At 42.5% G+C, this 20,226-nt stretch overlaps 1 protein-coding gene across 1 annotated transcript in view; it reads right to left on the bottom strand.

The window, feature by feature from the left end:
- Positions 1-19,913, bottom strand: part of ptprk (protein tyrosine phosphatase receptor type K) — a 95,004-nt gene extending 75,091 nt beyond the window's left edge. The window contains exons 1-2 of the mRNA XM_076083754.1: positions 19,832-19,913; positions 13,277-13,300 (exon numbers count right to left, since the gene is read on the bottom strand). Coding sequence (XP_075939869.1) covers positions 13,277-13,300; positions 19,832-19,913 — 106 coding nt within the window. The remainder of the gene's footprint in view (positions 1-13,276; positions 13,301-19,831) is intronic.
- Between the last annotated feature and the right edge of the window lie 313 nt (positions 19,914-20,226).

Genomic DNA, 20,226 nt, shown 5'->3' on the forward strand with positions numbered 1-20,226 from the left:
CTTTGTGTGTGTGTGTGTGTGTGTGTGTGTGTGTGTGTGTGTGTGTGTGTGTGTGTGTGTGTGTGTGTGTTGAGGTAAAAGGTTAAATGATGGCCATTAAGATTCATCTCTGAGTTCGCTACCGGCCAACCAAACACCCACACACACACACACAGACACCCACACACAGACAGACAGAATCAGATGAGGGTGGCCTCTGTCAGAGTGCAGCAATTGTCTCTCCTCTTCTGTTTGTCTCTCGCCCGTCATTGAGGCCAACTCAAATCACTGAATGCATAATGCATGCAGTAATTGCACCACTAAAGCAGTGGTTACAAAAAAAAAAAAAAAACTGAGATCACAACAAGCTACTCATTTTTGCTGTTTCTCCATTTTCCCTTTTCGTGTTTCAAACTCCTGTTAAATTAAGTGATTCTAGAGAGAGGCGAGCGTTTTCGTGTTTTATAATTCCTGCATAAATTACATTTTTGTACAGCCGACGATGTCTCTGTGGATCTGCTGCGACATGCCATCGACACATTTCACAGTATTCACTCTCTCTGCCCTCCTGCTGCCTCCCGGGATGAATAAAGGAAGAGAGGGAGGAGGGTGAGAGGGTTACGGAGAGAGGTGGCCAAGAGATGGAAGAATAAAGTGGTGACTGAAGTCATTCCATCTTCACAACTACAGATTAGAAATCACAGAGCAATTTCCTTGTTTTACTTAGTTTACCACACAAAAGGTGTGTGTGTGAGAGTGTGTGTGTGTGCATCTCAGTTAATCCCTTCCTCACTGACTAATTGACTGACTGACCAACAAGGAAGTAACTGGCTGACTGACAAACTGTCTTCTGTTCTCCAATCTGAAGTTTTATACACACACACACACACACACTCACTCACACACACAGCATGATGACTGAGTGGACCCTGTGTCAATCCCAGCATGCCTCTCTGCTCCGAGGCAGGAGATTCTGTCATCACCACAGTTTCTGTCAAGATGCATCACCGGTAGCCGTGGCAACTAATTAAGACCTGCCTGTCAGGCCTGTGGTCAGTGCGCGCGTGTGGCAACATATACGAACAGACAAACACACATTCGTACAATTAACTATCTGTCACAAACACACACACACACGCACACACACACACTCTTTTGTGGCTACAGCTACTGCTTCTGCCAGAATGCATCAGCATACCCGGTGTGTTACTCACCACGACTCAGCAGTCATTAGTCCCACCCACGCCCACTTCACACATAGACTTAAATCCTTGTGAAGACAGTGTACGTGCCATTTTTTCCTTTAAAAGTACTGGTAGGTTGTGTGAAGTTTGGTTTTGTTGTACCTGTGAGAGCTGATCACAGTACTCGGTAGTGTGACGCGTGATGAAGTCGGATATTCTACTGAAGTAAAAGTGGCAATACTTAAATGTGAAAGTACTCGTTTGCAAGTGAAAGAATTATTAGCTAAATGTCCTTAAAGTATCCAAAGTAAAAGTATTCATATATCTAGCTATATCTTATTATTATTTGATTATTACTGACGCATTAAAGTGTGGAAGCCTTTTAATGTTGTTGTCATTTTCACTATTTCATAAACTGAAACGACTAATGATAACAAATAAAGCTGGAGCCTCGATAACAATTCATCAGGAATCAAGAATCGGATCAATAGTGGAAAATAGAATCTGTATCCATAAAATCTTATCAATTCCCATCCCTCATACAGAATGAGTAAAGTACTTAGCTGTGGGTATTTGTCTATCGTTTTTATTTGAATACTTTTTGTCCGTCACTATAGATCCGTCTCAACTCTCAAACAAGCAACTAATATACAGCGACCAGTTAGCGTCACAACATTAAATCATGTTTAAACCAGTCGCTCTCTCTCTCACACACACACAAACTACTAGTGAGCGTCCACATCCGTCCTCGCCACATTAAGCAGTGATGCGGCTCCACTGACTGAGAACTGTGCGTGTGTGTGTGTGTACGGTCAGTAATGAGGTGTGACTAGTGTGTGTCGGTGAAAGTTGAGTGATCGGCGTAATGAGCAACAGAACATGGAGGAGCAGAGAGACAGGAGATGGACAGAGGAGGAGGATGTATTAATACCTTCTTCATAGCCATTGATTACACAGCGAAAGGCCGTCTTTGTCTCTGCGAGTTCTTCTCGATGCAGCTGGATGTTTGATGGGACGGATCAAACAATGGCTGCTTATAAGGGAAAAGTCCTTTTTTCGGACTTAGGGAAAATCACACCAGTGTTGTCAGGCTGAAATGAGGTTATTTAACTCTATTTATTTCAGGTAATCCGTCCACTTCTGGTAAATTCTTGTGTGATCGTATCTTTTCCACTGATTCTAAACAGTCTGAAACACACGTTTTTTTTCCATGTATGCTTATATAAATAACACAAAGTCAAACCTAAATATTATTTAGTTTAATATATACATTTATTTTTGGAAGTTATGTCAACACTTGTAATGCTACCCTGACTTCTTGTTTACATTATCGATTGCTTTTCATTAGAAGCCGCCACAGATGTTTCCTCGCTACTGAAGTTTTAATGCTGCAACTTTTAGAAAAGGACTAGTTTGAAACTAGCTAGTAGTTAAGAAGACCGTAGGAAGACCTTTACAAAGACACTTGGTAACGGATTCATAAATAGCTGGTGCAACCTAATCTAGATCTCATGTAATATCATTTAATCATTTAGGCTTGTACATCTTCATATATGTAGATAGGGATTCATGTCACATGTGGAAAGTAGGCCAACTGACTTTAGGAAAAGTCATTTTATCCTCCACTACATCTCCTTGGTTAGATCTAAATGGCTCCAGCTGAAAGCTGAAGAATGTGGGAAAAGAAACAGGCCCCTACAAGACAAACAGACAGATTTCACAGCAGAAACCAATCAGTCTCTGCACAGCCAGTTAGCAATGTAAACACACACACACACACGCACACACACACACACACACACACACACACACACACACACACACACACACGGGAACAAGGAACACAGTCCTTCTCTCAACTCTCTGCCTCCGCCTGTGTGAATATGGGTTAACAACTCGTATTTATCCTCTTTCTGCTGGTCAAAGGGACGAGAACTTCTGAGGAGACGAGACAAAGGAAATCCAAGACCTGCCTTCTATCAAACCAGCAGAACTTTCACTCCCTCCCTCCCTCCGTCCCCCCGTCTGTCTCGCTGCTCCGTGGTTATCAGCAGATATGGAGGAGGTGAGGAATGAGACGGTGCAGCTGCGAGTTTGTTGTGTCAGTCTGCTCTGGTCAGCTCTGTTCTTGCGTAGTTTCTTATCGCACTTCAAACAGATCTTTCTCCTTCTTTTCCCCACACACTTTTATCTTCCTGTATAATTCATTCACCTCCACTTTATGACAGATTATAGTCCAAGTGATTAGGGCCTGTAACGTACATCTAAATAGCTTCTTATCGTGGTTATGACTTCAACCTGCTCTATTGCTTTCTGAAATTATGTTTTGTTCTATTGTGTTTTGAAGGATACTTCAACTTCTACAGAACTGAGAGGAGAAGTTAAGCTAAAAGATTAAATAATGGTGACAGTAACACTCTCAGAACTCTTTATTTGTAGATCAAATACAAAGATGTGTATCCGTATATGTGCTAGCCAAGCAATATTTTAGGTATTTGTTGCTTCACCTCTCAAAATGGTAAGAAAGTGCAACTTTGTGAAGCTAACAGCCGTGAAAACAAACCGGTATCGATACTACCCTGGTTGTTAGTGATGAGGTTCAGCACAGAGACTTCATCACGGGATTCAATTTCCATTTACAGGGTTCATGAATGGAAGGCGATTGGATTCAGTGCGTGGCCACTAGAAATGCTGCCACTGGTCACGGTCCAAACCTAGAAATCAATCAATTTCACTCCCGTTACCCTGATATTGTACACATTATTCAAAATAGACAACAACGCTGCTTTAATCGGAAAATCCTCCTTGAACACACGTATAAAAAACAGAGAAAGCTTTCTCAAGGATCTTATTGAAAAAGCCAAAAAAGAAAAATGATGTCATAGTCCCAAGATATAGTAGCATTAAGTTTGTTAAAACATGCTTCATTACACTCCAATAACACACTAAATTGATATCACAGCAGCCAAGAAAAATGATTTACAATGATTGTTCACAGTGTCGTTTAGAAGAAGCGTGGCGTCCTAATTCCTTCTTAAGTAGGTGGCGGTTTCTCACTTTTCTAGGATGCGTTGGTTGCGAGCAACAGGCTGTTGGTTTTTTTTCTTCTGATTCCAAGAAGAAACAGGCGATGTTATTAACGTGACTCGTGTTCAGAGGAATCCCAGAAGAGAGAGCGACGCGTTGAGCAGCTTTCTACGGTACAAACTCATCATCCAAACATTAAATATAGAACAAACTATTTGTTTTACACGTGCAGTGACGGGGTTAACAGGTTAAAAGTTTCTCTTTGTGTTTCCCTCGAGTAGATTTAGGTCCTAAAGTGGAGAGAAATATTCAAACCCATTTCATTTTCACCACATCCAGCCTGACGCATTCGGTAAGAGAGCGTTTGAACAACATTTAGCTGAGAAACGTGTTTGTGGTGACCGACCCAATGAGATTTAAGAGGTTAAGATTATTTGCTATAAACCCACATGACATAAAATCCCTGCCATGTCCTTGGCCTGCTTTATGAAGTCCACATTGATACGCCTCAACATCACCAGCTCAGCTATTTAATGATGAAATAGTTATGTTTTGGTCATACACACAGCTAGAAGAAAAAAACCTGCAGTCGCTCTCCTTCTCCTCTTTCACTCCCTCTCCCACTTCTGCTGCCTCGATTAAAGCCCCCCCCCCCCCTCCCTCCTTCAATCTCTCTTGCTCTCTTTGGACCACTAACCTTGATTCACTGTTCTACTCGACTCTGCCTCGGGCTGGGACATGCACACACACACACACACGTACACACACACACGTACAGACTTACAAAGATTTACAAGCGACAACCCAGTGGCAAATGCTGAACACTGAACGGGAGACACACACATGTACTTGACCATGGTAAAGTAGAAGTGGTTAGTTTGGGGCCAGTGTGAGGGAAAAGTGTGGCTAACCGAAACCACATGTGGCTGACTTTCTCTCGCTCCATCCAGAGGTATGCGAGAGTGTGTGTGTGTGTGTGTGCGTGTGTGTGGAGGGGGAGGTGTGATAGCAGACTGCAGAAGGAGAGGCGAAAGCTAGCCCATGGCTAGACTTTAACCTTTATCTATCCAGGGACCAGTTGTGCTTGTAGCCGCGCTGCTCTACACTCACAAGGTTACACACTCGGGAGCTGTCCCACTGTAACTACAGCGTTCTGCTGGGGGCCACTGCGGCAGTGCCACCGTATCAGTCGCAGGTTAAGTGCTTCGCTAAAGGGCCAAAGTTATAACGAGTACAAACCAGTGCTCGCTAAAGACAAGGCAGACATCAGAATCACCGTTTGTGTGTCAGAGAGGACACCGACCACAGTAGTTCCTCAAAATGGGTCAAATCAAAATGTTTGCATCAAAGGGAATACAAAAAGGATTTTTTTTCTCGGAATTGTGGCCATTCTGAATATGGGTCACAACTTGAGACTCGCCACCTTTCCTCTGCCGCGCTAGCGCCCCATGCGTGATCATCTGAGAGCCCTGTGGGACTTTTAAATGTATCTGGAATATGCTGGCTAATCGCTTTTGTGAAACAGGCCCCTGGGTAACATGACTGCGACAAAACCAGATTAAAACTAGATTAGCTATCTTTGCACGGTGATGTACTTTCGAGGGAAATCCACCGGCTAGAGGTCATACAGAAATTGAAATGTGACAACAGGTCGTATTTCTAACTTGTCTACTAAACAGTGTTTCTTATCGTGTCTGTCAAAGACTGGTTCCAGACTGGTTTAAATGTAGCGACTCTGGAGAGATTTAATAAAAGCTCTGTCGATACGACGATGGATGAAGAACAATAGACATAGCTTTCAATATTGTAACATCTGTGTACATTACGAATAAGAGCATAAGATAAATTCTAAGTATTCTACAGATTGTCACTGGAGGTTTTCATCTCAAACATCCCCTCTGAGCGCTCAGCACACACAGACTGCAGTGGTTCGCTTTCAAACCCGCACTTAACTTCATGTAGCTCACTTTGTAGTGAGCGACTAACCCTACGAGACAGAGCGACGCTGTGTGTTAAGGTAGTATTGTATGCATGCGTTTGTGTGTGTGTGTGTGTGTGTGAGGATGAGTGTAAGAGACAGTGTGTGTCACGAGGAGGTAGAGCTGTATCTGCTAACCGTTACTCCGACGAGACAGCTCGCTTGGCTCACACACACACACGCACACACACACAACGAACGCACATGAGATGCACACACAAACACACACAGACACTTGTATTTACCTTTGGCCCAATAGAGACATAGTGACAGTTAACCTTGCCACTTAATACAAAGAGACAGTTTCTTCTACAAAGACTTATATTCAGAGGGGGAGTAAAGTGTGTGCGTGTGCGTGTGCGTGTGCGTGTGTGTGTGAGCGTGAGTCAAAGTAAATCTGGCTAAACTGAAAACAGAGCAGAGAGAAAACACTAACAAAAGCATTCCGGAACATGGCCGAGAGAGATAGCGTGAAAGAGAAAGAGAGAGAGAGAGAGAGAGAGAGAGAGAGAGAGAGAGAGAGAGAGAGAGAGAGAGAGAGAGAGAGAGAGAGAGAGAGAGAGAGAGAGAGACCTTGACGTGATACAGGAGGGGGTGAGTCAGAGACGAAGGGGTGAGATTGTTGTGTGCCAGCATGACACTGTAGAGAGGAATTTGCTCTTTAGTTTTTGAGCTATCAGATAAAACATATACAGAAACTTTGTTGTTTCATTTGGCAGCTCAACTGACTTCAACTGGTTGTAAATTGACTTTCCTACTTTTGTTGTTATATTTGAGTTAATTTATTTGTTTTCATTAACATGTAACAAGCAGGGTTCATACACATTTTGACCAATGGATTTCCATGACTTTTCCATGACTTTAAACCAAATTTCCATGACCAAACATTTTGTGAAATCTCGGTGTATACATGAAAAATTGAGAAAATGTAGTATTTAAACTAACAATGAGAATTCCAAAGCATACAGTATACCTTAAATGACACAAACGAATGAGAGACAATAGTTTCATTAAAAGAATAAACATTTATAAATATACTCTGGTTGACAGGCATTCATAACAGTGACACATCAATAAGAGCTTTAGTAGGTAGTAGCATCCAGCTAGTGCACATATTGCTTTCCCTTTTGTGGTACAAATTATTCATTGAACCCTGTTACTGTATGACTTAATATTAACTTCCACTGTTACTGTAAAGCTGTTGGAATTGTGGCCTATCTTCTATTTGCAATTAATATGCATTCAATCCAGTTCAATTATTTAAATGAAAATGATAATCTACTCTGGCTATGGTAGTTTATCAAGAGTAAAATAATAGCTGTAATCTATACACACCTCTGCATTAGCAACCTGCTGAAATGAAGGTACAGGCACCTTAACCCTCTCATTACTTCAGGGTTCTTGGGAGCAACGTGGGACTGTTGGGACTGTTGGTACACTGGCTGTGGTCATCACAGTGAACAGTGTGTACAGTGTGATGAGAGGACACGTGAGCCCTTGTTGCTGTAGTTCATCTCCTTGGAGCAGAGGCTACATTTAGCATACCCTGCCTTATCAATGTATTTAAAACACTGTGACAGCAGGAAGCTGTACTCACGTCTGTTTAGACCTCCACCTTTATCCAGGCCCAGCTCCACCTTTATCCAGGCCCAGCTCCTTCACATCTCAGCCCTGCGTCAAGCTGCGCTACACAACCAGCCTCCTCTCCCTGAAGCTCTCTGACCTCATCATCTCATCAGTATCTGGGCCTCATGTGTCGTGGTCATGAAAGTTATTATGACCATGGGTGCATGTTTAATCACGTTACGTTTTTTCCTTCTAAATCGCGATAATGATGAACGTTAGCAGTCTACAAAGTTCCGCATGCAGTGGACGTTAACTTAACCCAGCAAGTCTGAACTTTAACGGAACATAACGTAACTTAAACTGTAACGGAGGGAAATGAAGACGCTGTAGACATCTGAACGCTGATTGGCCAAGACTCGACACATCAAAGATGTTATATTGTGAAGATCACGACATCGCCTTTTCTCCTCGTCTCACTCCAATCTGAGAAACGCTGGCTGACAACTCACCGTAAATGAACGACATGAAAATATGAATATAACACATTTCCATGACTTTTCCAAAACTTTTGGGATTTTATTTTTTTCCAATAACCATTTTAAAATTCCATGACTTTTCCAGGTTTTCCATGACCGTACGAACCCTGAACAAGCTGAATACATTAGTCGATTAATTGAGTCATCAGTCGACATAAATTCTTTCTCAGACTATTTTGATGACTGATTATTGTCCAGCCATAATAAGCATCTCACTTCACTTACTTTTAACTTGTTCTAAGAGTAATGTACTGCTCTTATTTTCCTTTCGTTCCCGTGCTACGCCTGTGTTGCCATGTGTATAGCTCCCTTAACAATTTCCACCTGAAACAGAATCCACGCACCTAATCCCTGTAATACAACACTATTCTGTCTGGATTTGGGAACACAAAATCCCACCCTTGGTTTTTGTTGTGGGTCTTTGGATGGGGGAAACACTGAAACTGGAGAAACGGGGGAGAGAGGAGGTGGGAGAAAGAGGGGGAACTGGAGGTGGGAAGATGGAGGAGGAGGAGGAGGAGGCCAAGAAGGGAGAGAGGAGAACATGAGAAGGGGGGGGGGGGTTTGATAAACGTTGTGTTGCTTTGTTTAGGCTAGTGGGCCATAAATTCCAAGGAAAAGGAGGGAAGAGGGGAATGAGGTAAAATAACAGTTAGGAGAAGCTTGGATGGGGAGAAAAGGAGGGAGTCCTACTTGGATGTGTTCAACAAAAATAGGGAGGCGAGGAGAGAAGAACTGACTGACTTTGCTCAACTCCACCATACACGGTGGAGTCTGTACAGTATCAACATCACTTGTACTTGTGTGTGTGTGTGTGTGTGTGTGTGTGTGTGTGTGTGTGTTGCAGTGGGGAGTATCAACATAAAAAAAAGAAATGCTTTCACAATATGACTCTGCCTTCCAATGAAAACCTCACATGTCCTATTTTGGTGTTTTTCTTGCTTCCCATGTTTGCTTTGTGTCCGTTGGTAATTCCACTGCACTGCCTTATCACTTCCAGTGGAAAAGACGCACTGTCTGCACCATTCAAAAGCATGTATTCAGTGCTGCTCACTTAAAAACAAATGACTTGAGGAAATACGGCCTCGGTAGGTGTCCTAACCCTAAAAAAAAAAAAACATAATAACCGTGGAAAAACTATTGTTTAGTTCCATGAAAGCATGGAAATAAATCTGAACTGCGGAATGTTTGGAGGTATGAAGCTGCCCTGTTCCCTCTGTCAGCTGAAGCTGTTGGTGGTGCTGTATATTTAAACTTTAGTACCATACTAAGATGTTTACATGTTATGCGTGACCCCCCTGAGAAGCATGCATTTCAGTTGCAAAGGCCCATTCAAGACTACCAGGAAGTAATATTTTTTTAATTCTAACGCCATTTTAAGTCAACACTACTGCATCGCCACTGCTTTGTAAAAGTGGAGCAGAGCGAAGTAAAAAACGAAATAGCAACGCCCCCGTTTCATGTCACCATTCCAGACAAATGGGTCACCTGGAACACGTTGGAGTGGGCGGAGTCAAAGGTCTGGACCCGGGTCTGTTCTGGCTAAGACGATATGCATTCCAAGTGCGACTCCAATGCGAGTGTTGGAGTATACAATCTACTGTCCCTGCTCTGTGCAAAAATATATTTGAGAGTTCGCTGAAGATAAAATGAAGCTTCAAACATTTTACTTTGTGTCCAAAACCCCAAAGATATTGAATTTGCAATGCCATAAAATAGAAATCAAATTCTGGAAGCAGCAAATGTTTGGAAATATGAGTTGATAAATAACTTCCACGGCTGCTGTATAATCAAATTTGTTGTCAATTAATTTTCTATTGATCACTTGGTTAATCAAATATTGCATCGCTTTTATTTCACTGAGTTTGTGAGTCCTTGGGCTCAGCTCTCTGTAAAATATATTTACCAGTAAAGTGGAAAATTAAACTTGACTGAGGGAGATACTGATTTATGATCGCAGAAATCAAAGGTTGATGAGCTTCATATATTAGTTCTATTTACAATCTCCATTGTATTCATACAAATAAGGCTTGTTTTGGAGACAATTAAGACATCATTAATCAATACACACCATAAGCTGTACTCTAATGTGTTCCTGTTAAACATGTGGGACTAAACTATTGATACGACTTCATCACACACTGTTTCAGTAGAGGCTGCAGAGGACCAACCAGGAAAGTGACAAACAGATGTTCAACATTTAAATGTCTGTCTGCAAACTCCCGCACGCACACACACACACACACACACACGTGTCTGTCTGCTGGAGTGATTGACTGTCTGCGTACACGTGCAGGCAAAGGCTGTCAGGCTGACCATGTGTCTGCAGTCATCTGCAGACAGGACGGACACTTGCACACACACACGCTGGCTGGCAGACAGACAGACCAAACGACAGATTAGGATGGCAGACAGACAGATAAAATGTGTAACATCATTTAGAGGGGAAAAAGATAGCTGTGGAATATCTGCTAGAAGATTTAAATCTCCGCTTAGAGGACCAGCATCACGGCGATGTGAAGATACATGGTCTGGGATGGGGACGCTAATCTTAATGGACTGGTCATCCGTCTGTGAGCTCCTGATTCACACACACACACACACACTCACACAGAGTGGGTTTATATATCTTGAAAGCTTTCTACTGCTCTTGAACTGAAATCAGCTTAAAGGGCAGAAGAGAGGGTTATTGGAAAGGAGTGTAAGAACAGTAAAAAGAGTGTATTTTTTAGATACCAGGATGTACACGCTGTGGCTGAAAGTGACTGTAGCAGAATGTCCTCTGGGATTTTATCATTGGACGACACACAGAGATCAGGAATGAGACTCGATATGGTATACTGCACAGAGATTGCTTATGGCTACTTGTGTGTGTGTGTGCGTGTGTGTGTGTAAAGCTTCATGACAGATGTCGTCTTAACTGGACTAATGGAAACCACTTCAGCCACTGCCTTTAGCTACACACACACACACACACACACAAGAGCCCTTTGGTCATGTCTATAAAGCCAGTCCACCTGAAGGTTAACATGAAGAGGCTCATTCCTTCATATATACACACACACACACACGGCTTTGTTGTCACATTTAATCAACGTAGAGACAAAGAAAGTGCTGCCTAAACTAAAGCGAAACAAAAAGAGCGTCTTCTTGAACACATTCTGATGTTTCCTGACACTTTAGAGGCGTATTCTTATCTTAATTTGTCTAAAGTGTCTCTTTAGGAGCTTTGAGGGCGACAAAAATAGCCACAGCAAGGACACTTTAAAGGCACATGCCCCTAAAAAGTCATACTGCCCATTGAAATACTCCACAAAGATTATTTTGGGGCATCTTGTCACGTGTTGTGTAGTTCATAGACGAGGAAGACAAGAGAGGGTATGAAACAGATTCAAGCGAGGACGCCTGGTTACACTTTAACCAACTGAGTCACAAGAATGTTCAGTTACAACAGGAAAACTGGAGATTTACTGCAGATGGGAAATTGAAAACTTGACTGGATGTGGAGGATGTTAAGTCTTTGGAGTTGTGAGTTATTCACAATAGGAAAATAAAATGACAGAACTTGCTTTAAATTAGATTTTGAATGAATGGAGATATGTAGCAAATACACAGCCAATCAACCAAATCAACTTCAAATGACACCTATTCTTTAAAAAACTACAGCTTTATTAATTTCTACCTCATCTACAAACTATCAGGTAAGAGCTCTCAGTCGAGTGTGATCTAGTGAGATTAGTGAGAGCAGATGTAGAACCTGCCAAATCCCCTTTTCAAGAACCTGTCCTGCTTAATATGAACCGACAGCATTTCTGCCTCGCTGGGCTTTCATTAGGTCTCTATTATTTTTGTATTAAATCATTTGGGTTTTGGAGCATAGCGCTCCAAATCCTGTGTTTGACTCCCACACTCATACAAGAAATCAAAGCTTATTTCTCAGTTTTTGAGGATTAACCAGAATGTGACCTTCACTGTGGATTTATTTGCCTTTGATTTTTTTTGTAAATATACACGTAAACAACATATTTGCTTTGATTCTGTCACACAGCAAGGCCTTGTGGGATACCAAAACTCCACAGCTCCACAGTGATGTCTCTGTGAGACCCTGCAGTGTGAAGTGACTGCGGAGTATTTTACCAACCTGTCACTTTCACGACCAAAAAACAACTCCCTCATTAACAACCGTCCGCTGTGAGTGTTTGTGGGAAAGTGAGAAAGACAAGAGGGGGGGGGGGGGGGGGGGGGGGAGATAGAGGATACGTGTGAGACAGAATGAGCGGGTGTGTCGTTGCCGAAGTGGACAGTTAGAAGAAGAAGAGTGTGGTCGGATGCTGCAGGAACAAAGTTACACAGAGCTCCCTTTTTATTAAAGATCAGGCTCGACTGAACAAACAGCACCTGGAAACTTCAAACCTCCCGGCAGCTGTCTGACTATACAAAGACAGACAGAGACAGACGAACACAGCAGGGGAGACCCACCGACAAATGGCACGTAGATTGCCAGACAGACAGGTCGGCAGGCTCACAAAGACAGACAACTGCAAACCAGTGCAAGAGCGCTTCAAAGGTTTCATCGATTAGAAGCAACTTGGTCAAAATGACTCCCAGGGAGCGAATAGCTGCAGACAAACGTCTGAGAGGCACTGAAACCATTTTGACATTTCATCAAATGGTTCCAGCAAGAACCAAATAGTTCATGGTCCTACAGTCTAAAAATCTCTGCACACTGCACTTTAATACTGGATTATAAAGGTGTTAGTAATATTCTAAAAGACGGCGTACAATGAGCATGAAGTCTAAGTGGGATGGTCGGTGGAAGGCGGGATGATTGTGGATGAGGAAACAATTAGATCACTTCAAAAGGACGTCTACACATCGAAAAGGGAACTTCAGGTGACAGTTAAAGTGAAGACTGTGGGTTTACGATGACAACACTAATGACGATGACGATGACGATAATGGTGACGGATGAAGCTCAGCTCTTGGCCGGCCACTCGTAAACTCACCCTTCTCAGCGCGCCCCATGTGAGCTGGGTCCAACCGAAGCAAAGCAGAGGATAATAAGACAGAGTTAGATCGGAAAGCATGCACAGGTGTATAGACACATACAGAAGGAACAAAGAGCTGTGTTCTTTTAGTTTCAGCATATATTTGAAGGACTACCACTTCCCTTTGGTACCAGCTTAATTATGTTCATAGCAACAAGTATCAAAAACTGTCCCATATCAAAACATCTGACACCAAGCACGTACGTTTCTTAATATATTTGGAACAGTTTATGATCTCAATTTCAATTTTGGATTGTGTTTTTATTCAGGCAGTTACAGAGCGGCGCAGGGATGACGTATTTTTGTAGCATCGCACCGGCTCCCTCGACAAAAATCCAACGTGATATTTCCATTGGATTTTGGATTATTGCAGAAAATAAAAGGTCTTGTAGCGAACGCATATTGTGGAAAATATCTTGCCTGAATGGCATTGCCTTAAGTTTGATATAGTTGTATGTTAAGGGGTATCGTTGTGAAGACAACAACAACGAAGTTGAAGAAAGACTCAAAAGCAGAGCAAAACCAATGACGTAGTATAAAGTAAAGTATAAATAACAAATCCATTTTTAATGTACAAATTCTGCTCAGCAGCAGCAACCAAATGCACAGACAGCTTCCGAAATCATGCAAAAATAAAAGCAAACATATCTGTATCAAAAAAAAGTAGTGAGGACAATCTGTTGACTTGCACATGTTCCCTAACACAAACTCCAACCTTTAGCCACCAGATGCCTAACCTCAACCCTTCACCTCACGGTGACCCTAAAAATAAGCATTTTCCCAAGACTGTCGTCACCTGCCGCCACTTCTCTCAAAGCCTTTCTCCCTCACACACACACACACACACACACACACACACACACACACACACACACACACACACACACACACACACACACACACACACACACACACACACACACACACACACACACACACACACACACACACACACACACCAGCCAAGACTATATTTTAAATATCATCATCACCACACAAGACTACACAACTGGTACTGATGCAGCTCACATCTGTGTGTGTGTGGGAAAGAGAGACTGTGTGTGTGTGTGTGTGTGTGCGTGTATGCACTGTAATGTAATTAATCAACTGAGAGTGTTGATTACTTAATCTGTCATTAGCCAGCCATGTGTGTAAGTGTGTGTGTGTGTGTGTGTGTGTGTGTGTGTGAGTGTGTGTCTGCGAGGCAGCGGGGTGTTTCTAGGCCCCCTTGTACCGACAGCTGTGACCAGAGCCAAACAGGGCAGAGCGGAGATTGATGATACTGGACTAATACCATCATTCATCAGGGATGTGATATTTCGGGGATGGGGATTTGTTTTGGACGCACTGCCTCCCTTCATTTCCAATGAGACTTTCACACTTTCTTGCGTTTCACTTCCTGCTCGGTGACTGAGGATTCACACCAATCACGTAACAGTATCTACATTTCCATCAACCTGTTTTTAATGGTAATTTTACAAACTGTGCATAATCTGCCTGAATGGAAACAACAGAATCTAATGAGGAAAAGTTGAACTATTGAGTTATCAGCTCGCCTGAGGTGAAAAAGAAGTGAAGATGTAAAAAAGGTTGATGTTGCAGTACCTGCTTCTTCCACTGAAGACTATGTGTTCATGTCATGCTGCTTCTCACTGGGCCTTGTATCTACTCCACCAGAGAGAAAGACTAAAAATAACGGAGTTTTACATGAGCACAACTAGATGGAGGTCCTTGTTCAACAGCATGTTAAACAGCACAGGCTTCATGTGGATGAAAAGGTGCTGCAAAAATTTGTTGATTAATCAATTAGTCGGGCTGCAGAGATTTAATCCGCAGATATTTTGATATTTGACTCATTTATTCTAAGCAATAATTCAAAGATTCTCTGGTTTCAGCTTCTCAAATGTGATGATTTGCTACTTTTCTCTGATATATCATTTTTAAATGAATCTTTGTTTTTGTTTTGTTGGACAAAGATTTCCCCTTCAGGCTTTAAGACACGTTTTACCATATTCTCACAGTTTGTACACAACTTATGATTGTTTTCATTACCGATTGTGCTCATTTTTAGGGCTGTCCTCAACCAGTGAAATTCTTAGTCGACTAACAATGTAAAACTGAGTTTCTCCACAAATAATCACACAAACAGCCAATTAGTTGACTAATCAACTGAGAGGGGGCCGCCCTACTGATTATATTCTGGAGTCATCGTTTAATGTACAAAATGTCAAAAATTGTGAAAAACAATGCCAGTCAGTTTCTCAAGGCCAAAGATGACGTCTGAAAAATTGCATGTTTTGTCTTCAATATGGTTCAAAACCTAAAGATATTCTGTTTACAGTGGTGTAAAACTGCAAACCACTGCAACGAAGAGCAAGTGAATGTTTGGCATATTGTTTGAAAAATGGCTACAATCAAAGATTAATCTTCGGTAGCTCAAGTAACTGATTAATTAAAGGTCTATGAAGGCAGGTAAATGAGCAGCGATGTCACGCCATGATGTATCAGAGCTCTGGTTCTTCATTAATAATGTACATATACCATTAATCATCATAAAGATAGACCAATTCAGATGTCTTAATTTGCCAAAAATGGCATTGAACCGTCACAACGTTTCTTCTCATGAGTACCAAAGCGTCCCCTTGTGCACAGCGTGGTGTATGGAGTCTGAATCATATGTGTCAATCATGTCATGTTCTCACTCTCCCTCATCCTTAACTAAAGGCTAAAGGTTGCACAGTCGCTGTGTGTCGCTAATCCATTTTTCAACACAAACCTCCAAATTCATTCATCCACATCCACACACACACACACTCACACACACACACACAGTCTAATGACGGATTAGCTAATGAATTCTCTCAACAGATTAATTACGTTTACACACACACTCGCATGCTTGTGTGCGCACAGACTTCATCCCCAAACGACTGAAGATATGAGCCAGTAATTTCAAAGAGATGGGTTTTTTTTTTTTTTATATATATATCACTAAATTGAAATCTGTAGAAACAGACAGGCTCTGGTGCAAAAGTGGCGTTTGACTTGAAGAGAAGACATTAAGATGGATCTGAAAGACAGCGGACTGAAGCATTACTTTTAAAAGAGAGAATAAAGAAAGCGTTCTTTGTTTTGGTGCCATGTTACATGGCACGAGTAGAATGAGAAGGCCGTTTCACATGAATGTGAACGAGAGGCAAACATTCCACATGCTCCTCTTTGTACCACTGTACTCCGGAGGGCTTAAAAGCATCGGCCTCCCTCTTTTCTCTTTAAGTGACAGCAACACACATGAGTCGACACACACATGTGCTCAACAAACACACACACACACACACACACACACACAGGGCATGACAGAGAAACACACTCACACACTCCCTCCCTGCTGCCATTTTCACAGTCTCTTGAGTGGAGAAGATGCCCACGGCCAAAAAACCAATGGTTGCATTTATTTTTACCCCTCCTCCTCCTCCTCCTCTTTTCACTATCACTCTCTTTCTCTCGCCTTTCTGGGGGAAAACACACAATTTTTTTCCAGCTTCCAAATGGAGCCAAAAAGTAATTATAATCAAACCAACTTGGTCCTAATGTTCAAAATACTAAAATAATTTACAATTATAATTAAACCAGCTCAGATGTGGTGTTCAGCAGCAGCGACAGCCTTCTAATTCGTCTGGAGACGCTAATGGAAAACAATTATTTCACTTCATTAAGATTAAAGACGCCCGGAATCTGTGTCACAGCTCGATCAGAGAGGAGACAGATTTAGAAAGTTGTCAAATTAACATAAACTCGGCTACATCCGTTCACATTTATTACACTGGCTTTGTAAGCGATAGACCAAAACAAAACTGCCGCAAAACAGCGTGATAAGAAGAGACGAGGGAGAGGCAGATTTGAATAAATACCTTAATTTATAGTTTGACTTTCTAAATGGGGAAACTAGAAGATAAAGAAGGAAATGAGACAGATTTAGAGGAAAAACCTTCTCAACACAAACTCAAAGTGACTTTGTTCAAATGTGATGGACGGTTTTAAATCAGTGCCACTGATTTCCTCGTCCTTGTCAGTGATTTCAGAGAGCAACGGCTGCTGATGCTGCACCCCAACACACATCTCTCATTATTGGCTTCAGATCTAATGATCACCACTTTTTCCTCAGTGACAGTTCACACTGACAGCAACCTATTAACCCTATCGGCGTCATCCGTTGTGATCAAATAAAAGTGCTGTCAGTGGCGGAAACGGCTGTTAAATCTTGCATGCATTCTGCCCCCTCTTTGCATCAAATGCAAGGAGAATGTGATGAATCCACCATAGTCTTCTAATTCCTCATCAATTAGGATTCACAGTGTAAACAGAGAATGGGATGGCAATAACCCTTTTACCCCTGGGAATTGGGTCCTCTCATTGCAATCAAACGATCATTTTCCTGCATCTGATTTCCTTAAATTAACACTGTTGCTTGCTTTTATTCAGAAATGTATACTTTTTTATTTTTTATTCTGCAACACAACCAACTGCAACTTGTCTTTCCCAACCCCCTTCCCACACTAACGATAGCCCACCTCCACCCTCTGTAAGGCTGCATCAAGTCGCTAGTATTTACTTGCAAATTAACAGCACTTAAATTCCCCAAAGAGGCCTCAAAAGAAATTCCACACATTTGCTACCCAGAGGGCCAAATGGCCACAAGGGAGGGAAAGAAGAGGAGGGGGGGGGGGGGGGGGGGGGGGGGCAATAAAACGTTCACAGATGAAGTGGTAATTAATGAGGAATTTCTATGCAAAACATTAACAAGCCTAAGCGAATGCTGGGGCAGAAAACGACGCTCTAATACCATTTCTGGTGATTTCCAGCGCTTCAATGGAGCGCGGTGTGTCCGTTATTACGGTCCTGTATAGTTTGAAGTGTGATTTTGGAGGTGAGCTTTCTAACTGCTGTGTGGGTCTCTCTTTCTCTCTGTGTTTGTGTGCGCGCGTCGGAGTTCAGAGACGAACAAACTGCTGAATGCGTAAATAAAAACCCACAGCAGTGCACGCAGACGGAGACGCAGGTACGAGAGAGAGTTTTGCCTGCGCGAGATGCAGAAAAAAATGTATACGGACTTTGTTTTTTTCCTCCGCGTGCGATCAGTCCTGCACCAGAACACACGTCTATAGGATGTTCCCTTCTGGAGTTCATTTAGGGGACTTTTGCATATTGGCATTGTCCCGGAGCGCTGCAGGCAGCTGCAGGCAGCAGCTCTCTCTCTCTCTCTCTCTCTCTCTCTCTCTCTCTCTCTATGGAGCGCATACGTGTTTCTGCAGAATAGACGGACGAAACGGGAGCAGAGACACTTTGCAAAGCGGGTCACTGTTTAAACTAAAGTCCAAGAGAAAAGGTCCCATGCATCCACTGATAATTTTATTGAAGAGTGTTAATGTCATGGTCGTGCACAGGGTTGCATGTAGTTTAACTAGGACTGTTTTTGAATTTAGGTTCATGCCCTCCGCATTGCTGGCAGCCCATCAAAAAAAAAATCACATCTGACATCATAAATCTTCACAGATTCAGATTGTATAAAAGATCGGAATAAACACTCCTCTTGATCTCTCCCTTAAGTTAAACAACGCGGCGCAAAAAAAGAAAAATACATGCAATCAAAGTGGCAATCGGCGTATAGGCGATATTCCCTCAACCATTAGGTTTTATTGCATTCAGCGCGAATAAAGTTGGAGCAGAAGAGGATCATTTGGTTTGCAAAAGAGCCAAAATGCGAACCGACCATCGCCTCGTACAGAAGAGCCAACAGTCCTCTCTGAAGACTTCAAACACACCACAGGCTACTGAGAACCACACCGACCAGATCACTGTGGAAAGCGTGCATAGTATAAGTCATCACCGGGACAGTAACTGTGGATATTGTAGTTATTAGTGGGCGATCTCCGTAACTTTTTTTTCCTCCATTCACGCGCTGCTCGCGAGGCGGCGGCACGGCACGGAACGGAACGGTGTATTCCTATCACTACACAAGCGCCCCACTCTGCTTCTAATACACGCTGTATTCATGTTTGCAAGGAATTGTGTTAATTAGTTTGAAACCTTGAAGATAAGAGTTCACAACCAAACTATTGGGTCGTTATGCGCAAGCAGAAACCGACCTACTTGTCAAACAGGCTGAGTTCAAACAAGAGCCGACTGTCTCACAGAAGCTTTTAAAGAACCTACGACACGCAAGAAAAACCTTTCGCATTATAGCAAGCAGTGACAAAAAAAAAGAAGCTCATTCACTCCACGAATCCTGAATGTTTCGCATCAGAGGGTTGTTGTTGTTTTTTGCCACAAAGCGATAAAATAGACACGACGGTACATTTGCAACACGGGACCTAACTTTTCTCCTGCACCTAAACACACCTGTCCAACAGATTCATACGCTTACACGGATGGAGAAAAAACGAGAAAAATAGTCCAAACTTTCCAAACAGGAAACACCATTAACTGTCTTATTTTCCCCGTGTTCGTCCTTACCTGTCGGTATCTGGCCGGAGGCGTTACCAACTGCCGAAAAGAGAAACAGGAGTCCCAGGAATACGGAGAAAAGTGTATCCATGTTTTAAAACGTGGCCGCGTTTGAGTCTATAACAGTTTTCTCCCCCCGGAAAAAGTTCTTTCCTGCGAGTTCTCTCCCTCTTCTCCTCCGTCTTCAGTCTTCTTTAATTCTCTCTTTTTTGTCGTGGGTTATTATTCCTCCTGTTGTTGTGGATTCAGCCGCCCCATTCTCTCCTTTCTCCGGTTTCTCTCTTTTCGCTTCCTACGGGCTCTCGCGGACACTACACTTTGTTTCACGCGGAGTGAGGGAGCGCGAGCGAGCGAGAGAGAGAGAGGCACAGCGAGCGAGCGCAGCAGAGAAAGTGCCTGACGTC

Source organism: Anarhichas minor, unplaced genomic scaffold (assembly GCF_050575085.1).
Source record: "Anarhichas minor isolate MPS153535 unplaced genomic scaffold, ASM5057508v1 ptg000136l, whole genome shotgun sequence".
NCBI lineage: Eukaryota > Metazoa > Chordata > Actinopteri > Perciformes > Anarhichadidae > Anarhichas > Anarhichas minor.